General features: G+C 29.7%; 5 protein-coding genes across 5 annotated transcripts; 3 read left to right on the top strand and 2 right to left on the bottom strand.

The window, feature by feature from the left end:
* Positions 1 to 110: 110 nt before the first annotated feature.
* LOC107028253 lies at positions 111 to 1,790 on the bottom strand. Its single transcript, XM_015229290.2, has 2 exons — positions 1,676 to 1,790; positions 111 to 359 (listed from the first exon to the last, which is right to left on the bottom strand). Exons 1-2 carry the CDS (start codon positions 1,788 to 1,790, stop codon positions 169 to 171), a joined length of 306 nt encoding a protein of 101 aa, XP_015084776.1. The 3' UTR covers positions 111 to 168.
* A 3,889-nt stretch (positions 1,791 to 5,679) lies between these two features.
* LOC107027042 (early nodulin-like protein 3) lies at positions 5,680 to 6,910 on the top strand. Its single transcript, XM_015228203.2, has 2 exons — positions 5,680 to 5,966; positions 6,443 to 6,910. The coding sequence occupies exons 1-2, from the start codon at positions 5,783 to 5,785 to the stop codon at positions 6,781 to 6,783; spliced, it is 525 nt and encodes a 174-aa protein (XP_015083689.1). The 5' UTR covers positions 5,680 to 5,782; the 3' UTR covers positions 6,784 to 6,910.
* A 606-nt stretch (positions 6,911 to 7,516) lies between these two features.
* Positions 7,517 to 13,242, bottom strand: LOC107026972 (nucleoid-associated protein At4g30620, chloroplastic-like). Its single transcript, XM_015228119.1, has 7 exons — positions 13,052 to 13,242; positions 10,993 to 11,132; positions 8,634 to 8,734; positions 8,496 to 8,535; positions 8,256 to 8,327; positions 7,795 to 7,851; positions 7,517 to 7,717 (listed from the first exon to the last, which is right to left on the bottom strand). Exons 1-7 carry the CDS (start codon positions 13,146 to 13,148, stop codon positions 7,646 to 7,648), a joined length of 579 nt encoding a protein of 192 aa, XP_015083605.1. The 5' UTR covers positions 13,149 to 13,242; the 3' UTR covers positions 7,517 to 7,645.
* Positions 13,243 to 14,433: 1,191 nt separating this feature from the next.
* On the top strand, positions 14,434 to 16,555 carry LOC107027123 (protein DMR6-LIKE OXYGENASE 2-like). The gene is made up of 4 exons (XM_015228299.1): positions 14,434 to 14,757; positions 15,239 to 15,474; positions 15,549 to 15,876; positions 16,202 to 16,555. The coding sequence occupies exons 1-4, from the start codon at positions 14,503 to 14,505 to the stop codon at positions 16,445 to 16,447; spliced, it is 1,065 nt and encodes a 354-aa protein (XP_015083785.1). The 5' UTR covers positions 14,434 to 14,502; the 3' UTR covers positions 16,448 to 16,555.
* A 1,767-nt stretch (positions 16,556 to 18,322) lies between these two features.
* On the top strand, positions 18,323 to 19,371 carry LOC107028002 (probable acetyltransferase NATA1-like). Its single transcript, XM_015229053.2, has one exon. The coding sequence runs from the start codon at positions 18,403 to 18,405 to the stop codon at positions 19,126 to 19,128; it is 726 nt and encodes a 241-aa protein (XP_015084539.1). The 5' UTR covers positions 18,323 to 18,402; the 3' UTR covers positions 19,129 to 19,371.
* Positions 19,372 to 19,926: the final 555 nt, after the last annotated feature.

Genomic DNA, 19,926 nt, shown 5'->3' with positions numbered 1-19,926 from the left:
TCGCGTAAATCTAAAGTGACTGTAAAATAAATTACAAACATATCCAAACATAATAAATTATAGTAAAGTTCAAAACGAAATGTTTTGAATGGAAGTTACTAAAAAGGGTTATAAGTTTGAGAAAATTTAAGTAAATAATATTATAGTAAATATTTTTCTTTTATGAGTCTACTTGCGAGGATGAGTATCTTTAGGGCCACCAACTCCGGTGGCTACCTTGGCAACGTCGACGGCGGAAGCTTCCGGTTTCTTCATCGCGTACATAGTACCGTACCAAACCGCACCCGCGATACCTAAACCGACGATAGTCATTGTTGTAATGCTATAAGGCAAACCCGCTCTTTGATGTAATATCGTACCTGTACAGAAACGAATTCAAAATTTAAATTTAATATAGTCTTTGATGTAGTATCTTACCTGTACAGAGACAAATTCAAGATTTAAATTTAATATATCGAAAGTTCTAACTTTCTCAATTCAATGTCTTGTAGTGTCTTAAAAATTTTGTTCCCTTTTATGTTGTATTATTTTTGCTTTAAACTTTCTATCCTATTTGTAGTAGGCCCCATTTTTATATGACATTTTTATTATTATTTTGATTAAAATTATCCTATTTATACTAAATTAAATCATTAAGGTAATAATTTTATTATTGCTAAATATTGTTTTCCCAGTTACACAATTGAGCATTTTAATAACACAGATCTTTATACATGCGACTAAATACCGACTAATACCAAATTCAACATGGGAAAAACATTAATTAATAACAATTAATCCGTCCGTCACTATTTATTAGTCCATATTTTTTCTAGTTATCTTTAATTTTGAGAAACGAAGAAACACAAAAAAAAAAAAAACCCAAACTATTTGAACTTCTTGAAAATTTTTAAATTTTAATTCATGTTCTTTAAATCACTATTAATAAGGATAAAATTATAACTTCACCATGCTAAATTACTAATTATTATTATCTTAACATGTGTGTCATTTCTAAAAGTTTAATATGTGTGTCATTTCTAAAAGATACGGAGCGAGTACTTATTACTCGAATTTAATGTATATAGCTAATACCAATTTTAGCAACCTTTTACTCCCTCCATCCGATTTAATATTTTTGTTATAATTTCTATTTTTAAAGTCAAATTATAAAACTTTGACTAAGACGTATTTTTTCATCTCATATTAATATGCAAAATAATTATAATTTATAATACTTTTCATCTAGTTTTACAATATCTAATTTTTTTTGTTTAGAATATCAAATTAATCTGATCCAATTTACCTTTAAAAATTAATCAAATTCAACCTTCGATAAGCACAAAATGATAAACAATTTCAGACGGAAAAAGTAATCGCTTAGCATAAAATTCAATACAATATCAAATCATCATTTTGCAATCTCAGTTGCAAGTCAATTTTTGTATTATTTTATATAGAGTGTAAGAAAGAAATGAAATTACTTAATCTTGTCCAAGCAATTTTAGCATAACTAAATTAAGTCTTCTTTAGTTGATTACAAATTCTTATATTTTTAATACTAGTGTAATATAACTAACAACCAAGCCACCTCCAAAAATAATTCAATATCGATATAATTCTAACCAGCAACCAAACGTAATACTTTAATATCTGTATAATTCTAACCAGCGACCAAACGTAAAACCCTAAGTACCTGGATTGTGGCCTGGTGGTCTCCTAGAGGATTCAACACCAGCTTTTTTCACTTCTTCTGGACTCATTTTGTGTGTATCTGCCATTTTTCTCCACTCTTCATTATTTCCTGCCATTATTAATTTTTATTTTATTTTTTTGCTTTGAAATATTAGAAAATAAGATGTAAAAAGAAAATTAGGGTTTTTTCATTTTGCATGGTTTTATTAGGAAATAGAGAACTTGAAAAGATGACACGTTGTGATAAGACACTTGACATGTGTTTCTTTTTGTAGTGTTCTGTTAATGATGACTCATAGTTACGTATAAGTATTATCGAGATTTGAATTTAAAATTTTTAATTATAAAAAAAATAATGAAATTTAAATGTATGATTTTTTGTTTTAGAAAAAAGTAGTCTTATTTATCTACTGTATGGTTTTGGCTTTATTATTATTGTAAACAACGAGATGTAATGAAAGCTAGTAGGATTATATTATTTATTTTTAATTTACGTGATGTATAAAATTTGTAAAAGAAAAATATATATATTTTTTTTTTTGCTGTTGTATGATATTTTTTTTTAATTACTCATTCTATGTTTAGGATATGTATTGGAATTTATTTTGAATCTATGTTGTGTAAATTTTATTTGAAAAAAAAAGAGAGGCTTTTCATTAAGAATTTTTACTTAATTTTTAAAACTCGAATTTTAGTGTTTAAGAGGAACTATAAGGAACAGATGAAATTTATCTATATTTCTCAAAGTAAGAAACAGATAAAATTTATCTTATATATTTCAAGTACGATTAACTATATGAATCTAGTTGAATATAATGTTTTAAATATATGTATAAATTTAAATAGAGTTTTTAGTCAAAATCATTCTTAAACTATACTCCAAATCTAAACTATATCCCTAAAGTATCATTCTTAGCAACCCGTTGGGGTGGCTCAGTGGTTTGAGTTTGGGACTTCCATGTTGGAAGTCTCAAGTTCAAAACCCTTTGCTAGCAAAAGCAAGGGTTTGCCTTCTGAATCGAGCTCGTCGCACAAGATTTGTCTAGTGCGGGTTACCTCTCCTATGTGATTTGCGAGCTTATTGCATAGGAGTTGGGATTTTACCAAAATAAACAACTTTTTATCCTTCAGTAAATTATTAGAAAACAAATATATTCAAAAAATGAAGTCATTTCTTCCAATTATTATTCTTATATATGTCAAAAATATTATCATAAACTTTTTTGACAATTGAGTTTAGCATTATGAAAAATAATTTTTTATTTATTTTTCATGTAATTTGATATTAAAAATATTATTAGTTTGAAATATATTTTTTCACAATTAAACTTGCTTGAAGATTTCACTTCTAATAATATAGAATCAATCTTGAACCCTCTTGGTTGCGCTGTGCTTGGATGCACTAGTCTTCCACACGCCAGCGATGAGATGAAAACTGCCTCCATTCGGCAGTTCCCGTGCCATCACAATGGCATAGCATCGAAAGAGTGACCGGAACCTGTCCCTGACCAGCTCGTAAGTAGCATCCCGCTGCTGGTCGGCACAGCGGGGCATCAAAAGCAAGTCTTTTTGATTGCCCAATAATATAGAATGAAACTCAAATGCTAACACATAATTAATATTTTAATTATTTAATTAATTTAAAAATTTATTAATCTAAAATATAACTTAGCTATAAAAAAGATAAAAATAATTAAACTATAATTTTTTTTGGTTACTAAATAAGACAAGGAGCAGATCATGTATATACCCTCTTTATAGCAAGTAACAAAATTTTGCGATACCTTAATTTTTTGACGACATTTAACATAAAAATGAAAATTGTTCACCTTTCAAATGACCTTTAAATACTTTGAAAGATATCTTTTGCTTTAAAGGTATAATTTAAATTTGAAATATAATAAAAAATATTTTTTTGCTAAATATAATACTGTAAGAATATATTTCTATATTATAAATTGATTATACATACAGTTCATTCTTTTTCTTTTTTTCAGTTACTTTTTTCTTTTCTTCGTAGTTTTGAAAATTATAGCGCCACTAGATAATGTAATGTATATTAAGATAAAAACATATTACTCTTTCCAAAAAATTACCTAACTTAAAAATTAAATCAAATTAATATTTTAAACTAGAATTATGTCAAAAATCTAAATATCTAAAAGAAAATTATAGTGCCACAAGGTAATGTATATCAAGATAATAACATATTACTCTTAACATTTCCAAGCTCACTAAATATTCATTAAAAAAAAATTCAAATTCTGAATACGCCTTTAACTAATATAACTTGCAATAAATAAGTTAAAATTAAAACTCAATATTTCCAACACAAAGTAATATGCATATGTAAAAACTTCACTAAAAGAGTTTGAAATTCAAACTACATCAATTTGCAAAGAGTTCATCCTCAAAAAGTACGTAAGTACATTATTTAAAATTCTGAATCCGCCTCTGATTACATCTGCTTGCGAGAAGTATCCTCGGTACGAACAGTACTCGAGGATACCCTCGCAAGGGGTTCCGATTTCTTGTTCATATAAGTCATGTAATACCAAATACTACCAACAACAACAGCAGCACCTATCGCCATAGTGCGAGGACTATATGGTAAATTTCTCCATGGCTTATTTACATCACCATTAGCCATTTTTCTTCTAATTATTGAGAAATAAAAATTTCTTCTACTTTATTTCTCTCCTTTTTTCTAGAGATAAACTTTTTTTTTTGAGACTTTGTTACATTTTTATTCTTCATATTATATATATATATATATATAGTAGAAGTTTGTGTAGGGTATATGAGGAGATGAGTGACACGTTGCTCTTTTGTGTCATGTTATAAGAAGTTTGCTTTTGCATGTACTTTGACATGTGGCATTTGATTTTTGTTTCTACTTTTGAGTTTCTAAAAGAGGATAAGAGATGGCGTATAGCACGTGGTGGATTTAGGATTTTCGTTTAGGGAAAAATAACAAAGAGTTCAAACCCTTGACGTTGAGTTTTATTTTAAGGGGTGTCTGTCTGCTAGGGATGTACATGACTGGTTTGGTTTAGGTCTTTCAAATAACAAATCAAACCATTCATCTTACATTTTTAAATCTATATATGAACCAAATCAAATTAATGAAATTCATATTTTTTTAGGGTTTTTCAACTTCAGGTTAATTCAGTTTTTCAAATACAAAATCAAATCACTATGTCGAATTTTTAAATTTATAAATCAGACAAACTAATTAATAAACTTCAAATTTTTGAATTTTTTCGATAAAATTTGCATACAAACATATAATTAACTTGTGCTTCAAATATTTCATTAGTCCAACTAAAATACAAGCATCAAAGGTGTTTTTTTAAAAAAAACACAAAATATGGAATGAGTATTGATGACACAAAAATATTCTAATAAAAAATAATAATGAAATCACCGTATAAAATAAATATTGTAAAAGTCATAATGAAAATAATCATAATTTAAAAAGTACACAATCATACTAAATAATTTTAATAAGTACTAGTTACATTAGTAAATAGTTAAGAAAAATTAAAATTAGATTATGTATTTTAATTGTCTAAACCAATATAAAACTAAAGAACAAATATTCAATATTATTAGTGTTAATAAAAAGCTGAAAGAACTGTTGAAAGCGTTGAGGGATGCCCCTAAACTTGGTGAGAACTAAGAGGATTATTTCACTCATGTTGCAAAAATAAAAATACTTTCTTAAATTTAACGTTCAAATCAAATTGTGTCACGTGAATTAAAATATTATTTTTTTGGTTTTTTTCTACTGGACTTTGGGCTTTCATCTGGTCTTCCATTAAAAGTTGGGCTAATGGATTAAGCCCAACTAAAAAAATATGAAAAAGCCCAATAAATATTTGACCGTTACCATCCTATTATTTTAACGGCTAGTTTTCTTGTTCCTTTTTAGCTGCAATTTAACTCTCAACGGCTAGTTTTCTCTTCACTATATATATCACCAAACATATTTGAAAATTTATCAAACAAATTATTCAATCTCTGCTCTCAATTTTCCCTTTTCGAAACCTTCGTAATCGATCGAAAAAAATTGTTTTTGAGCTTAATTAACTTCATTTCATACTCAATGGCTGTTTTTTCAAGAAATGTGTTTGTAATGGCAATTCTGTTTTTCAGTCTATTAAGCTTCACAGAAGCAAGAGATCATTTGGTTGGTGGAAAAACTAATTCTTGGAAAATCCCATCTTCTGAATCGGATTCCCTCAATCGTTGGGCTGAGAAAACACGATTTCTCGTTGGAGATTCTCTTGGTACGTTAAAAAAAATCTCAGTTTTATAAATTTGCATTTATGACACATAAATTGAAACAGAATGATACAATTTTTTGCATTTGCTAGTATACTACTACTACTATGGACCCCAGGGTTCTAAAACAATTTTTCGTATTTTGAATCTCTGAGTAAAAATTTTAACACGTTTTTTTTTATGACACGTCAATTGAAACGTAGGGATACAAATTTTTGCATTTCTAGTACTACTAGAAGGGACAAATCAGGGGTCGAACTTATTTTCCTGAACCCCTTTTTCGTATTTTAAACCTGTGAGTGAAAATTTTGACTCGTTTTTTTTATGACACATAAATTGAAACAAAGTGATACAACTTTTTGCATTTGCTAGTTAGTATACTACTACTAGAAAGGACAAATCACGTTACAGTCCTGAACCCCTTTTTCGTATTTTGAATCTCTGAATGAAAATCTAACTCGTTTTTTTTTTTTTTGGTTAGTGTGGAAGTATGATTGGGCAAAAGATTCAGTGTTGGAAGTGAGTAAGAAGGATTATGTGACATGTAACACATCAAATCCAATTGCAATGCATAATGATGGGAACACAAAGATAGTGTTGGAACATTTTGGGGCATATTATTTTATAAGTGGTGTAAAAGGGAGTTGTGAACAAGGACAAAAATTGGTCGTGGTTACGTTGTCTAAGAGGAGATACGCAGATGCACCAATACCGTCTCCGGTTGAATTTGATGGTCCAGCTATAGCACCTACTAGCAATGGTTTTAGTTTGAAGGCTAGTTTGGTTGTGGCTTTTGGGGTTTTAGTAGGGTTTTGGGTTTGAAGTGAATTTTTTTTTTTTAATTATTGGAAAGGTGGTGGGTGGCCTTCTTGGTCATTGTATTCTTTTATTTAATTTGTTGTTTACTTTGCCTTAATGTTAAATAAAAAGTTTTTTTTTTGTTGTTCATGGAAACTTTATAATATTGAAAATTATCAAAATTTAATTTTATTTTTTTCATTTAAGGGATGCACCCACACATGATTGATTGATAGATATTGTCTTAGATTATTCGGATTGGTTGATTGAGAATGTTGAATTTTGATTAGTTTGAATGAGTCTGAAATATCCATATTTATTTTTCAAGTCGAAATTAATTTTATTCGAAAAGAGTTTTTTTTTTAGCTCGGGACTAATTCGTCTTTGATACTTATGAATTCACTTAGACAATTCAACTCTTGAAAATGTCAAAACGTTCAATCTTACTTAGCTCAATTATATGATAAAATTCGAATTTCAAGAATCAAATAATAAAAATAAAAATAAAAATTCTAGTAGTAATATTAAAATTATATTCTTAAACTTGGGGAAACTTATAAGCAATAATAATTATTTACAAATGATATTTCAAAAAACAATTAATGCTATCGCTAAAATCAGTAATTATTTTTTAAAACCAAAAATTACATATTCTCTCCTAGGATATTCATATCAAAATTTTAATTTCTTGAGCTTATTATATAAAATTTGCTTCATCTCAAATGACTATTTTTGAGAAATGACATAAATGAGATCATTTTGAGAGAATAATAGCAAATATATATAATATAAATATATATAACCTGAAAGCTCATTTTTGCTTCACTCTGTTTTTGCACAAAATGTAAAAATAAGTTATAAACAAAATTGTAACTTATTTTTCTGATTACTTCATTCCTTCTAATCCTGCTGGCATCCCTAAGCTCTGAGCAAGATTGTTCATTCTCTCCTTCATTGCCTAACATACATTCAAACACATCATTATTTTGCATCGTATCGAAGAAAATCATGAAAAACAATTACTATACTTATTACCAGTACACTTTTCTGGTGCGCGTCCTTGTACGCCTCTGTTACTAGAAGTGACAGTTTCTGCATCCACCAAACATACAAACATGCTCAATAGAAACAATAACAAGACTCATAAGTCGCAAGATTACAAGTGAGATAAGAGAATACAATGATTCGATATTCAAAGAAACAAATATAATGACTCGATATTCAAAGAGTTAGAACATTGATGGGCCATTGGAGTGTGGCACTTCTCCGGACCCTATGTGACCGTAGGACAGCATAGTGCTTCGCGCTTCCTTTTTTATTCAAAGAGTTGTAACAACAACCTGTAATCTTGGATTAACATGTGCTCTCCCAAAAGGCTTGTGTCAATCACAAGACTCTAATTAAAGCATATACTGAGACTAAAACTCAACTAGACTATCTGAAATTTATTTTCGAGTCTGTGATAAGTTTGAATAGCCACAAACATATAAACTTACATCAGATCCCATGTCCATTGCAGCGTCAGTTATTTCAATGCGTACCGGCTGTTGGTTACCAGAAAGTGTTGCCTACAGAACAGTCCAGATAAAAAAGTTAAGCAGTCATTAGACATCAAAGAGAACAATTTCAAGCACAAGGTTTGAATCTTTGCAGGTTTATCGGTGTCAATATGAGAGAAACGTGGAGGGATAAGGAGAGAAAAACAAAAAGCTTATCTTCGGGAAAGCAATCAATACCTTTATAAGTTCACCTTCACAGTAGCCATCAAACTCTGCACTGTAAATTAAGACAAAAAAGTAACACAATAATTTAGAGTAAAGGGTAATGGAAGAGTGACTGTAACGAGTATGGAAAAATTTATCAGGAACACCTACGCTGCAAGTTCTTTCTGCACACGTACTGCCTCGACTTGAACAACCATTTGTGCCTTCTTTACAGTTTCATATAGATTTTGCATGTTTCCAAGTACTCCAGCCTGGATTAAAGTTAGATTAATCATGACAAAGAAACATGATGATTTTGATATCACGCAAGACCACCAACAACCAGACTATGTTTTTTTCTAAAGCAAAATAAGTAGGAAGCTAGATACAAAACCTAAGAAAATAATAATCTATGAACGGTCAATAAGTAGTTGCTAGCATAGATTCCACAGGCATTTGATATAACGATCAATACAGAGACAGTATATGATTGCTGCACCAAATAACATCTTTCAAATGCATGGAAATCCACGTAGAAGTAAAAAGGCGTATAATTTATGTGTCAAAACTATAAATAAAGGGCTCTCCCTGATAATGGTGGACGGGGATCTTTTCCCTCATTTTCATCAAGTCTTGCAACAAGTACACTTCTCAGTCTTTCATCAGAAATACTGAGGGTAAATATCAGACTATAAGAGTTTTCCGAAACACTTAAAAAGAATTTTTGTTTAAGTAAATTTATATGATATTCTCTTGAGTAAATTGAAGTATCATCCCTCATTATGTACCATGAGCAATTTCTGTTTAAGTAAATTCGTGAGACATTCTCTAGAGTAAATTGGAGTGTCATCTCTATTTATTTTTTCTGTACTCTCTGGAATATATTTCTAATATAATGGAATTATTCCTCCTCGTTGCTAGATGTATGCATAATTGAAGAACCATAAGATTTATATAAGTCATCTCTCTATCTCTCTTCTATTGGCTTTATTATCGTATTTTGTCCCCTTCAAATCAAGAGTAAATCCTCAACAAGTCTTCAATGTTCATCTTCTATGATTATCCCGTTTAGGAATTTCTCAAGATTGATATGGAACTGTGCTCTTAGGATCTTGCACCAAAAGAATGCTTCAAAAGATCGATGAGCTTGCTAAATGTCTTATTTTTTTTTGTATAGCTGGAGTAATTTATCCCCTGTAAACTCCCGAGACAACTTTTAGGATTTTGTTAGCTCCTTATCTTTAGTATGGGGCTCATTGTAATGGAGCTAACAAACTCGCTTTTGCTCATACTCTTTCGTCTACTAGCATTATTTTGTTAATGTCGTATTTTAGGACATATTCTCCTCCCATTTAACTTATTTTGTTATATTGGTACATGTTTTTTCCCCTTCATTGAAAAGTATCAAATTTTGGAGATACGTCAAAGCAAGTTGAGATGTGCTGAATCTAAACACTCACTGACAACTTTGCTACTTCATTTTCTTCTAACGGAACTTTGTGGAGTGGTTACTAATTCCTGGATGATTAGACACATTAGCAACAAATCCATTGGTCCACTTATGTAAGTCTAATCTTAAACAAATACTTAAAGGAGATTAACTTGAAAGTAAACCCGTCTATCCTTCATTACATCAGCCTCAATCCTCAGTCCATCGTACTATCCTCAACACACACTCTTTGGCCTTCTTCAGCCTATTTTAATCGGTATCCCTCACTTCCCACCCATCCACTTCCTCCTTTACGAGTGTCTACTTTTAGAATTGGCAACTCATAGTTTGTGCTTTTACGCTGGTCTGCTTACATGGTCTATACACTTCATAAATTGTTCTTTTCGTCTTTTTTTTTTAAATGACAAGGAAACCTGCAGCCGCTATCCTTTGGTTGGGTGTGCACAATGTAAAAACCCCGTTCCTATGCAATAGCTTGCAAACCATACAGGAGAGGTAACCCACACTAGGCAAAGCCGGAGCAACGAGCTCTTCTTTTCATGTTACTGATTGTCTAATGTGATTATTTAAAATTATGATTCTTCTCTACCCTTGGTGGTACTATTACGTATTGGAATTAAACACACTTTAAACAGTAATATTCAAATGTACTCAGATGAGGAAACATTTAAATGTGACAATTGCAACTAAAGATACATGAAATACACATATATGACTTTCATTTATAGTGATTAGGCAAATTATTTAATGTAAGCAAAAAGCGTTTTACCAAAATATAACAAACCAAGAGCTCGTTATTGCCAAAAGAAATGGCGGTACAGCACTGTCTCGTGTAATAATATATGATAAAGCTATGAAAAATTTATAACCATGATAAGAGACCTCACATCCAAGACAACAAACCCCAAAGGGTAAAAGATGATACTACAGGAAAATCTTACTAAGGATCGTATGGATATTTCATGCAGGGTTGTCCAGAACATGGTTTAATTCAAATTTACAAAACAATCAAGTAAACTCCTCCGAGAATTTTGCACATATTATGTTTTTGTATCAATTAAAGAAGAGAATAATCTGCACCTTTGAGGAATTATCATCACTGTTATTATCCTTTTTTCCACCAAACAAGCCATGAACGTGGAGAGATCTCCTAGATTTCTGGCCATTTCGTAATGATACACTTAAAGGACCAATAAGTAGGGTACTTGAGTTTGATTTACCTAAAACACGATGAAGGTATGTCACGTTAGAATTATTCCTAGAATTAGTAAGAAACTTTGAAATAGCAATATACATCATAAGACATATCAGAAACTAAAGGAATTAGCTAAGAAGAAAGGTAAGTTAAAATGAAACATAAAAGATTACAGAAAAAGACAAATATTTTCTGACTAATCTCATGAAACACTCTCCCACGTAGCTGGTTAAACCATGGCAACAGTAAAGACAATTTTTTTAATCGTTAAAGTCAAGCATTTTACTTTCTGAGATACTTCCAAATAAATTCAGAACTAGAGAGGGGATCAGAGTGCACACTATATTGATGCCAACCAAAATGATCTAATCATGGAACAATACATAGATAGACACTTTAACTTGACATCAACACTCCAACTTTGAGTATGCACATCTAGACACTTCAACTCGTCTCCATTGTGTCAGTTAAGCTCTTCCAACTCACAAAATGATCATCTAGACACCTCAACTTGTCTCCTCTGTGTCAATTATAGCACTCCAACTCACAAAATGATCATCTAGACACCTCTACTAAATGTGTCATGCCTTCATCGAGTGTCCATGAGACACAGTAGGGACAAGTTGGAGTGTTCACTGGTCAATTGAGACCAAGTTGTGGTGTCTAGATGTGCACTATCAAAGTTAGAGTTTGCACCATTAACTCCTTAATGACCATATGCGGCACTAAGAAAAAGAAAAAGACAAATGATTCTTACTATAATAAACAGACACATTTTATTGAACATTCTTCAGCAGAAGCCAGAATATAACCATGCTAAGCAAGCTTTAGTATACCAATTTAACGTAAACAGGGTTATCTCGGAACCTTTTCTTTTTCTTTGTTTGGAACCTCCAACTTTCGAATCCTACAGAAGCACTATATATACCGGACCCTCCAAAGTACAAACTATACTTCTTCCATTTAGAGTTCAACACATTTGAAAAACATACAAAGCAAACCTCTGGAATGGCATTGTATGGTCTTAAACATCCTTATACACTCCATCTAATATAATTTTGATATATATACAACCAAAATATAAACATTTCCTAAAAGAACAGCAAACCAAATTACCAACTAGGCAACCAGAAAAATGTACTCTAAGTTGTTCGGACTCTCCAAAAATGTTGACACACCCGTGTCGGATCCAACATGCTCCCGTCGACATTTTTGAAGATACCGAGCAACATAGAGTACCATTACAAAAAAATAAAACACTTCCATTAAACATGGTAAATCAAATGGTGAAGTAGCCCCTAGGGCGGCTTTTGTCTAGTGGTAAGTGCACATGAGAGACAACGGATACTCATCTCGGGATAAACTGCAGGATTATTTTATTATGCATTTAGTTAGGGGTATTAGTTAGTCCCCGGATTATTTATCCTATACTAAATCTCATCCCCCATAACAAACAAACCCTATAATGTTTCGATTACCCATTATCCATCGAGTTCTGAATCTTGCACCACTGTTCCTCAAAGGATAGATTTCTCAGTTATCAAAAACACTATCAAATGGTATAAAGCAGGGACGGAGCTACATTGCATTATCGAGGTTCATCCAACCCCCTTTGACAAAAAATTATATTATTTATACATGGTTAAAATAAGTTTATACGTATATATAATAGATATCGAACCCCAATTTTGACTCCGCCTCTTGTGTAAAGTAGCTAAAAATTGAGTCTTTACAGATTAAATGTGAATATAAGTAAAACACAAAACTATGGTGTTTGATAATTTTTCCAAAAAGATCCATTAAAGAACCAAAATACCCAAGATGCAGAATCATAAAAGCAATAAACCCAACAAATTTCAGAAGCAATAAAAATTTGCCCAATTCACACAATTTTGAAATTAATAATTAAAAATCCATTAAACAAAGATAGAATCATGAACTTACTGAATGAGAGTGAAGAAGAAGAAGGGCATTTATGGTCATTTGGTCTGTGACAATTGAGGAATTGAGATGTTAAGGTAGCACTTGGAGAAATCGCCATTAGAGTTGCTCTAACAAAAAACAAAAAAAATTAAGCTTTTGAGGACTATCCCTCTTTTGAGTAGGTTAGATATACCTCCTCCATCTCAATTTACGTAACATTTTTAAGATTTCGAGATTTTAAATAAATTTATCATAAATTTTTATATGATTTTGAATTGTCAATTATTATAATTTATAATATTCTTTAAGTAATATATAAATATTTAAATTTTATTTAAAGAAAAATTGAAGATTTCATTAGCAAATTATCGATCACACTGAAATTATTCGATTTTCGAAAAATGAAAAGTGTTACATAAATTGAGACAGAAGAAGTATTTTTTTTTCTTTATCTTATACTCTCTTCGTTCACTTTTAGTTGTTACGTTTTCTTTTTTAAGAGTTGAACAATAAGAACTTTGATTAACATTTAATGATGTGCTTTTTCATTATATTGATATGTTAAAAAATAACAATTTTTAATTTTTTTCGTATAATTTGTGAATATCTAAATGTTTTATTTGAAATAGCGTTAACAAATAGAAAAAGAAAATATTTTTTATATTTATTTAATTAATCTTATATAAATATTTTAAATAGTATCTTTTTATTTATTTATTAAACACTCATATACACATAATTATGTGACATATTATTATTATTATTATTATTATTATTATTATTATTATTATATTTGGTATACTAAAAGTTGCTAGGTTTGTTTTTTCAACAATGTTCAATGTACCTTCCGTTAGAAATTAAAGAAAATCGACAAATACGCAAATTCGACTTTATTATTTTAAAAAAATATTTTTTATTTTTATTTATTTAATTAAATTTAGAGCCAACACTATTTCGAACAAACAATAATATATCGAATATATTCATAAACAAATAAACTCTTATCTTATAAAGTTACATAAGTTATTATTAATAAATCCTCGACTCAAGAACTGATCAAAGCAAATGAAGATAGTAAAGTTTTCATAGCTATTCGGAGGACTTTGAGAATTAGTTATTTATTTTTATGCTCAAACATATTTTGTTATTATTGTATTTTTCGTTTATCTAAAACAAAAACAAAAATTCAAACGCAACTTTCCTTCTCGTTATTTTCTCTAGACTTTCCTTTGCTCTATATTCAATAATATTTTATGGACGAAACTAATAATTCGCGTTCTGAATACCTTCTTTTATTTACAGACAACTTTACTATCAAACAAAATAACAAGCCACTAAATAAAAAAAAGTTAAATATTTTAAATCAAAATATCTCCATTGGCAACTGAAGTTGTTGTTCTCTTATAAAAGTCATCATCATATACACAATATACCACCATTAAATTTTTAGCTAAAATTAAAGTTCTTATATTATGACAACTCCAATAATTAATCAACCATCCATTAGTGTTAAAACACTTTCTGAATCACCAAATCTCAAATTTATCCCTTCTAATTATGTTAACACTAATATTTATCCCCTTAATCTCCTTGAATCTGAGCCACATGATCATTCAAAATCAATCCCCACCGTCGATTTTTCGCTACTCAACTCCATTGATCCTCATCAAAGGTCTCAAGCTATCAACAATCTCAATAAAGCTTGTCAAGAATGGGGATTTTTCATGGTACACTATAATATGTTTTTTTATATTATTATATTTTTTTTATTGTGTTGTATGTTCATTAATATATATATAGTTCAAAGTATTACAAAGATTTTTCATTTTATTAATTGATCAAACCATATTATAGAGCAAAGATTCTAGAAGTACAATTAATTTTGGTTAGTAACTATGAAACTAACAATATATTACACATAATTGTTAGTACTACTTTTGTCGTTGATTTCAAAATCGTCAGTTATTATCTCAGAAAATCATGTTTTATTTTATAATTATTTTTCTTCAATAAAAAAATTGACTTTCTGATATAATAACATTGAGTTGAATGGTTTTTGAAACTTATTGCTCTAAAACAAGTTATACGAAGTAATTAAATTGTTACATGTTAAATATAAAAAAAATGTATTTTTTTTCTAGACGGGCTTTTTAAACAGATTAAAAAGGAAAAAAGAAATCGTATACCTAAATATGTTTCATGGTGAAGGTGGTAAACCATGGGATACAAGAAAGTTTGATGAATAAAGTGATTGATGGTACTCAAGGGTTTTTCAATTTAAGAGAAGAAGAGAAGAAAGAATTTGAAGGGAAACATGTATTGGACCCTATAAGATATGGAACAAGCTTCAATACCTCTAAAGAGAGAGCTTTCTTTTGGAGGGACTATCTTAAGGTCTTTGTGCATCCAAAGTTCCACTCTCCTAGCAAACCCGATCGATACAGGTATATCAGGAATCTTAGTAGCTTAGTTTGTTGACTATACTTACGTATAATCATCATTATTATTTTTTATGTAGTGATATTTTGTGGGAGTATTGTGAGAAAGTTAGACAAGTAACAAAAGTATTACTTGGAGGAATATCACAAGGTTTAGGACTTGAAGAATGTTATCTGGAAAAAACTCTAGAGGTGAAGTCAGGATTTCAAATTTTTATCGCAAATTATTACCCTAGTTGTCCTCAGCCAGAACTTGCACTTGGTATGCCACCTCATTCAGATCATGGCCTTTTAACTCTAATTATTCAAAACCAAGTTGGAGGATTACAAGTTCAACATCAAGGCAAATGGATCCATGTCAATGCCCTTCCCAACTCACTCTTGGTCAATACCGGCGACCATCTCGAGGTATAAATTCAATCGACTGACTATCTGAAAGTAATACGTGTGTGAGATTTATAACTAAGTTGATAATAGATAATTTTTACAAATATGTATTCTCATAAAATGGTATTCTTAAATTTGGTACACGAGTGTTAGGTTAGACTATACATGGATCGTAAAAAGAATTTGTTACACTATCAGTAATTTTTACACTATCAAGTCATGTTCACCTATTGTATGATAGCAACACGTAACGTTTTTTTATTTTCAATATTTTAAATTCCATATTTGATTTATTAATGAAGAATATCAGTACATTAGTTGGTTGACTGTCTGAACTGTTCGGTAGATATTTAGTAATGGGAAGTACAAAAGCAATATACACAAAGTAGTGGTGAACAACACAAGTCCAAGAATATCAGTAGCTGTTGCTCATGGACCATCACTAGAAGCAATTGTAAGTCCAGCTTCTCCATTGATACAAAGTGAAACCAATTATACACCAATGAAATACAAGGATTACATGGAGATGCAACAAAGTAATCAACTTCACCAAAAATCCATTTTGGAACAAGTCAAAATTAAGAGGAAATGATTACTTTTTTTACCCTAATATATATTTGGGAAATATATATTTATGTAATATTTATAGAATCTAAATGTACTGATGCTTGTTATTGAATCCATTACATTTTTAAAAGTATTTAAAATTAAGTTATTGTTTTGAAATTAGTGATTCTTTTACTTATAAAACTATTTTTAGTGTTGAGATTAATTGAATCCAATAACTCCTATAAAATAGGCATAATACATAAACATGTCCTTTAACTTGGACTCATTTCATATTTATACCCTTAACTTTAACTTTGAATGTTTACAATCAGACACTTAAACGTGTATAAAATTGTACAAATATACACACACATCCTACGTGGCAGTGGAATTAGTATCCTGTTCTATATACTAACTGAATACTAATTCCAAGAATATATATATATATATATATATATATATATTAGATTATTTTGGGTATATATGAAGTCCCCTTAAATTTATTAATAAATTTGATTTATATACTCAAATTATAACTTATTTTAATTGAGAACTTGATCACATGCTAATACTTTGAAAAAGTTTGTGCACATGTTCTCAAGCTTTCATTACATAGATCGATAAAGCATAAAATATGCCTCATTTCTTTAATTTTACATATTAACATTATCATGCTGAAATAAATCTGAGATTTTACAATTTATAGAACCTAGCTCGTATAAATTATTTCGAATAACAAAATAGTGTAACACATGCATTTGTCTAAAAAAAAAGAGAGTAGTGTAACATCACTTTCATGGTTAGCTATTGCAATTATTATACTAGTAGCTGTATAATAGTTCTATTTTTCCTATCAACTAAATAATTCGAATTATTTCAATTATTTGGTCTACATGCCATTTTTCTTATCCAAACAATATCATATTTAGTATAGTCTCACAAACGGATAAATTTTTATCTTGTATTATAGAAAGTGTGCATTGGAGAAAATGTTGTTTTCTCAAACGTTCATCATATTGGAACAAGCTCGAGGTTTTACTATTTATTAAGATTAACATGTATAATTTAAGTGTATATGATATTTTTAGTGATTCACTTATCTACATACATAAAGATAGAAGTGTCTCCAAATTTTGAACCGAAAACGTCTAATTTATAATAACATTTCATCTAATATAAAACTGCTTAATCAAAATAATTCAAAATTATTTGATTGTCTAAATGGAATTTATTAGCAAGGTGTTCTCATCGCTATATTCAGCCAAAAAGTAATGGATTTTTTTTCAATAAGGTGGCATTTCCAAAAATGTCCCAATAATTTTTATGTGGACCTTGTATTTTATATTAAAATATTTATTATATATATATAAATTATATATAAAATATTTATTAAAAATCAATAAGAAAGTAGTCCCTGCCGATAGTAATACTGAAATTTACTTCTTGGATACATATAATAAATGTTCTTTCTTGATACATGAACGGGCGGAGGTACATGCATGTCAGGGTGTTTAATTGAATATTTTTCGTTAAAAAAATAATATATATACAAATAGAATGAATATATTGGACATCATTGACATAATAGGTTGTTGTGGCCCAGTAATTTCAGAGTCTTAATGAATTTCAAATACCTTGAATGAGTCAACAATATTTCCCACATTTTGAACACCCTTTTTGAAATTCTTGATTGTAACATTTAGTCGACTAAATTATTCGAAACTTTCATTAGATCGATTGAAAAAACGACGAAAAAACAAATTGAATGAAAGCTGGCTAAAGCTAAAGACGTGTCAATAATTAAAGAAAAATTATTCTTGATGTGACATGTGTTAAAAGATTTTTCTTTTTTTAATAATTAAGAAAGTGACCCCTCTCTAGATATAAAGATCTTTAGTTTCCTTATTAGAATAAAGTATCACAAAAAAATAGTAACATATTATCTCACTGTTTTTTCTATAGTCGCAACTATTATCATAGTTTACAATACTTCCAAATATGGCTGAAAAAATCAGTTTCAACACTCAAATATTTAGTAGAGTCCGTCTAGCTACGGAATCGGATGTATCACATCTCCACAAACTCATGTATCAAATGGCAAAATATCACAATTACACTAAAGTTTTTAACGCCACGAAAGCTTCGATTACTACCAATCTTTTTAAATCCGATAACCCTTGTCCTCCTTTCTACTCGGTTACCGCGTTCATTCTTGAAGTCTCATCCGACTCTTTTCCCCAAAATACCCTTAAAAATCCCATTTTCGACCCGATTTTGAGAACCGTTAATCTTGTTTCACCTATACTAGACTCAGACTTAGAACTATTCAGAACAAACAACAACATATCCAGTATACTATCAGAAGTGGATAATAAACCCTTATCTTCTGATAATAACGTCTTTGTAGCTGGCTATGTTCTATTTTACCCTTGCTATTCGGGTTACTTTGAGAAACCTGGTTTTTTTATTGAGAACATGTTTGTTAGAGAGTGTTATAGAAAGTGTGGATTTGGGAAAATGTTGTTTTCTGCTGTGGCATCTCAAGCAATTAAATTAGGGTTTACTAAAGTTGATTGGCTTACTGTTGGATGGAATGAAAATGCAATTGATTTTTATCTTGGAATGGGGGCTTATATTATGCAAGATGTTAAACGTTTTAGGCTTTCTGGTGATGGACTTGATGCATTTGCTACAAATGATCAAGATGGTGGTGACAAGATCTAAGTCGGGGTTCTATCGAAACAGTCTCTTTACTTCATAAAGAAAGCAATAAAATTTGTGTGTACCATTTTCCTCCATATTTCTTTACATATAGGTTGGATTGGTTCGAACTTTTCAGTATTATTGTCAAATTGAATTATGATGGTTTAATATCGATAAACAAAATTAAATAGAACTGTTTCAAATTATAACTCTGTAATCTAAAGACCTTATCCAGAATTCTGCGGGATGATAAATTTCAATCAAGGCATAATTTAGCACTCCACTTGATTGAACACGAAATTCAAGAATAAAAGAAAATTTTTCATAACGTATGGTTTTAAACATGACATAAGGTTTGTAACGGTTATAAAATTTTTGAAATTCGTGGTTCTCATAATGTTTGTATGGGTATAAAACTTCTCATTAGGGATAAATCGAAAACTTATGTTAAATTATTTCAATATTTGGAAAGGAAAGTCATTTTTTTTAATTAACTAAAAAAAATAATATCATATAAACTGATATATACGAAGAGTATATATTAACATATAGTTGCCTGAAATTAACAAGTCATCATTCTGATAAATTAACAAGGTCTTTATATGATTTTTTAGTCATCATTGACTTTATGAGTCAACTTTTAGAATTAAATCATATAAAATAAAAAATAAATTAGCTACAAAAATTGGTCATTAGTATATTGTAAATAGCCCTTAGCTCTTAGCTAACACATATTACTCTTAATTGAGAGATCTTTTCTTAGATTCTGATTGTTGCTAGAGTCTAGATTACTATATTTTCCATATATATATATATATA

This window comes from Solanum pennellii, chromosome 8 (assembly GCF_001406875.1).
Source record: "Solanum pennellii chromosome 8, SPENNV200".
NCBI lineage: Eukaryota > Viridiplantae > Streptophyta > Magnoliopsida > Solanales > Solanaceae > Solanum > Solanum pennellii.
The sequence above is the reverse complement of the archived record's forward strand: the minus strand, read 5'-3'. Positions and strand labels throughout refer to the sequence as shown.

Excerpts from the sequence above, each read along its gene's own strand:
- LOC107028253 (XM_015229290.2), bottom strand. The coding sequence starts at position 1,790 with ATGGCAGGAAATAATGAAGAGTGGAGAAAAATGGCAGATACACACAAA. Across the intron at positions 360-1,675 it reads ACCACCAGGCCACAATCCAG|GTACGATATTACATCAAAGA; the intron begins GTACTTAGGGTT and ends GTTTCTGTACAG.
- LOC107027042 (XM_015228203.2), top strand. The coding sequence starts at position 5,783 with ATGGCTGTTTTTTCAAGAAATGTGTTTGTAATGGCAATTCTGTTTTTC. Across the intron at positions 5,967-6,442 it reads TCTCGTTGGAGATTCTCTTG|TGTGGAAGTATGATTGGGCA; the intron begins GTACGTTAAAAA and ends TTTTTTGGTTAG.
- LOC107026972 (XM_015228119.1), bottom strand. The coding sequence starts at position 13,148 with ATGGCGATTTCTCCAAGTGCTACCTTAACATCTCAATTCCTCAATTGT. Across the intron at positions 8,536-8,633 it reads GTGCAGAAAGAACTTGCAGC|TGCAGAGTTTGATGGCTACT; the intron begins GTAGGTGTTCCT and ends CTTAATTTACAG. Across the intron at positions 7,852-8,255 it reads CAATGGACATGGGATCTGAT|AAACTGTCACTTCTAGTAAC; the intron begins GTAAGTTTATAT and ends TGGTGGATGCAG.
- LOC107027123 (XM_015228299.1), top strand. The coding sequence starts at position 14,503 with ATGACAACTCCAATAATTAATCAACCATCCATTAGTGTTAAAACACTT. Across the intron at positions 14,758-15,238 it reads AAGAATGGGGATTTTTCATG|GTGGTAAACCATGGGATACA; the intron begins GTACACTATAAT and ends TTCATGGTGAAG. Across the intron at positions 15,877-16,201 it reads ATACCGGCGACCATCTCGAG|ATATTTAGTAATGGGAAGTA; the intron begins GTATAAATTCAA and ends ACTGTTCGGTAG.
- LOC107028002 (XM_015229053.2), top strand. The coding sequence starts at position 18,403 with ATGGCTGAAAAAATCAGTTTCAACACTCAAATATTTAGTAGAGTCCGT.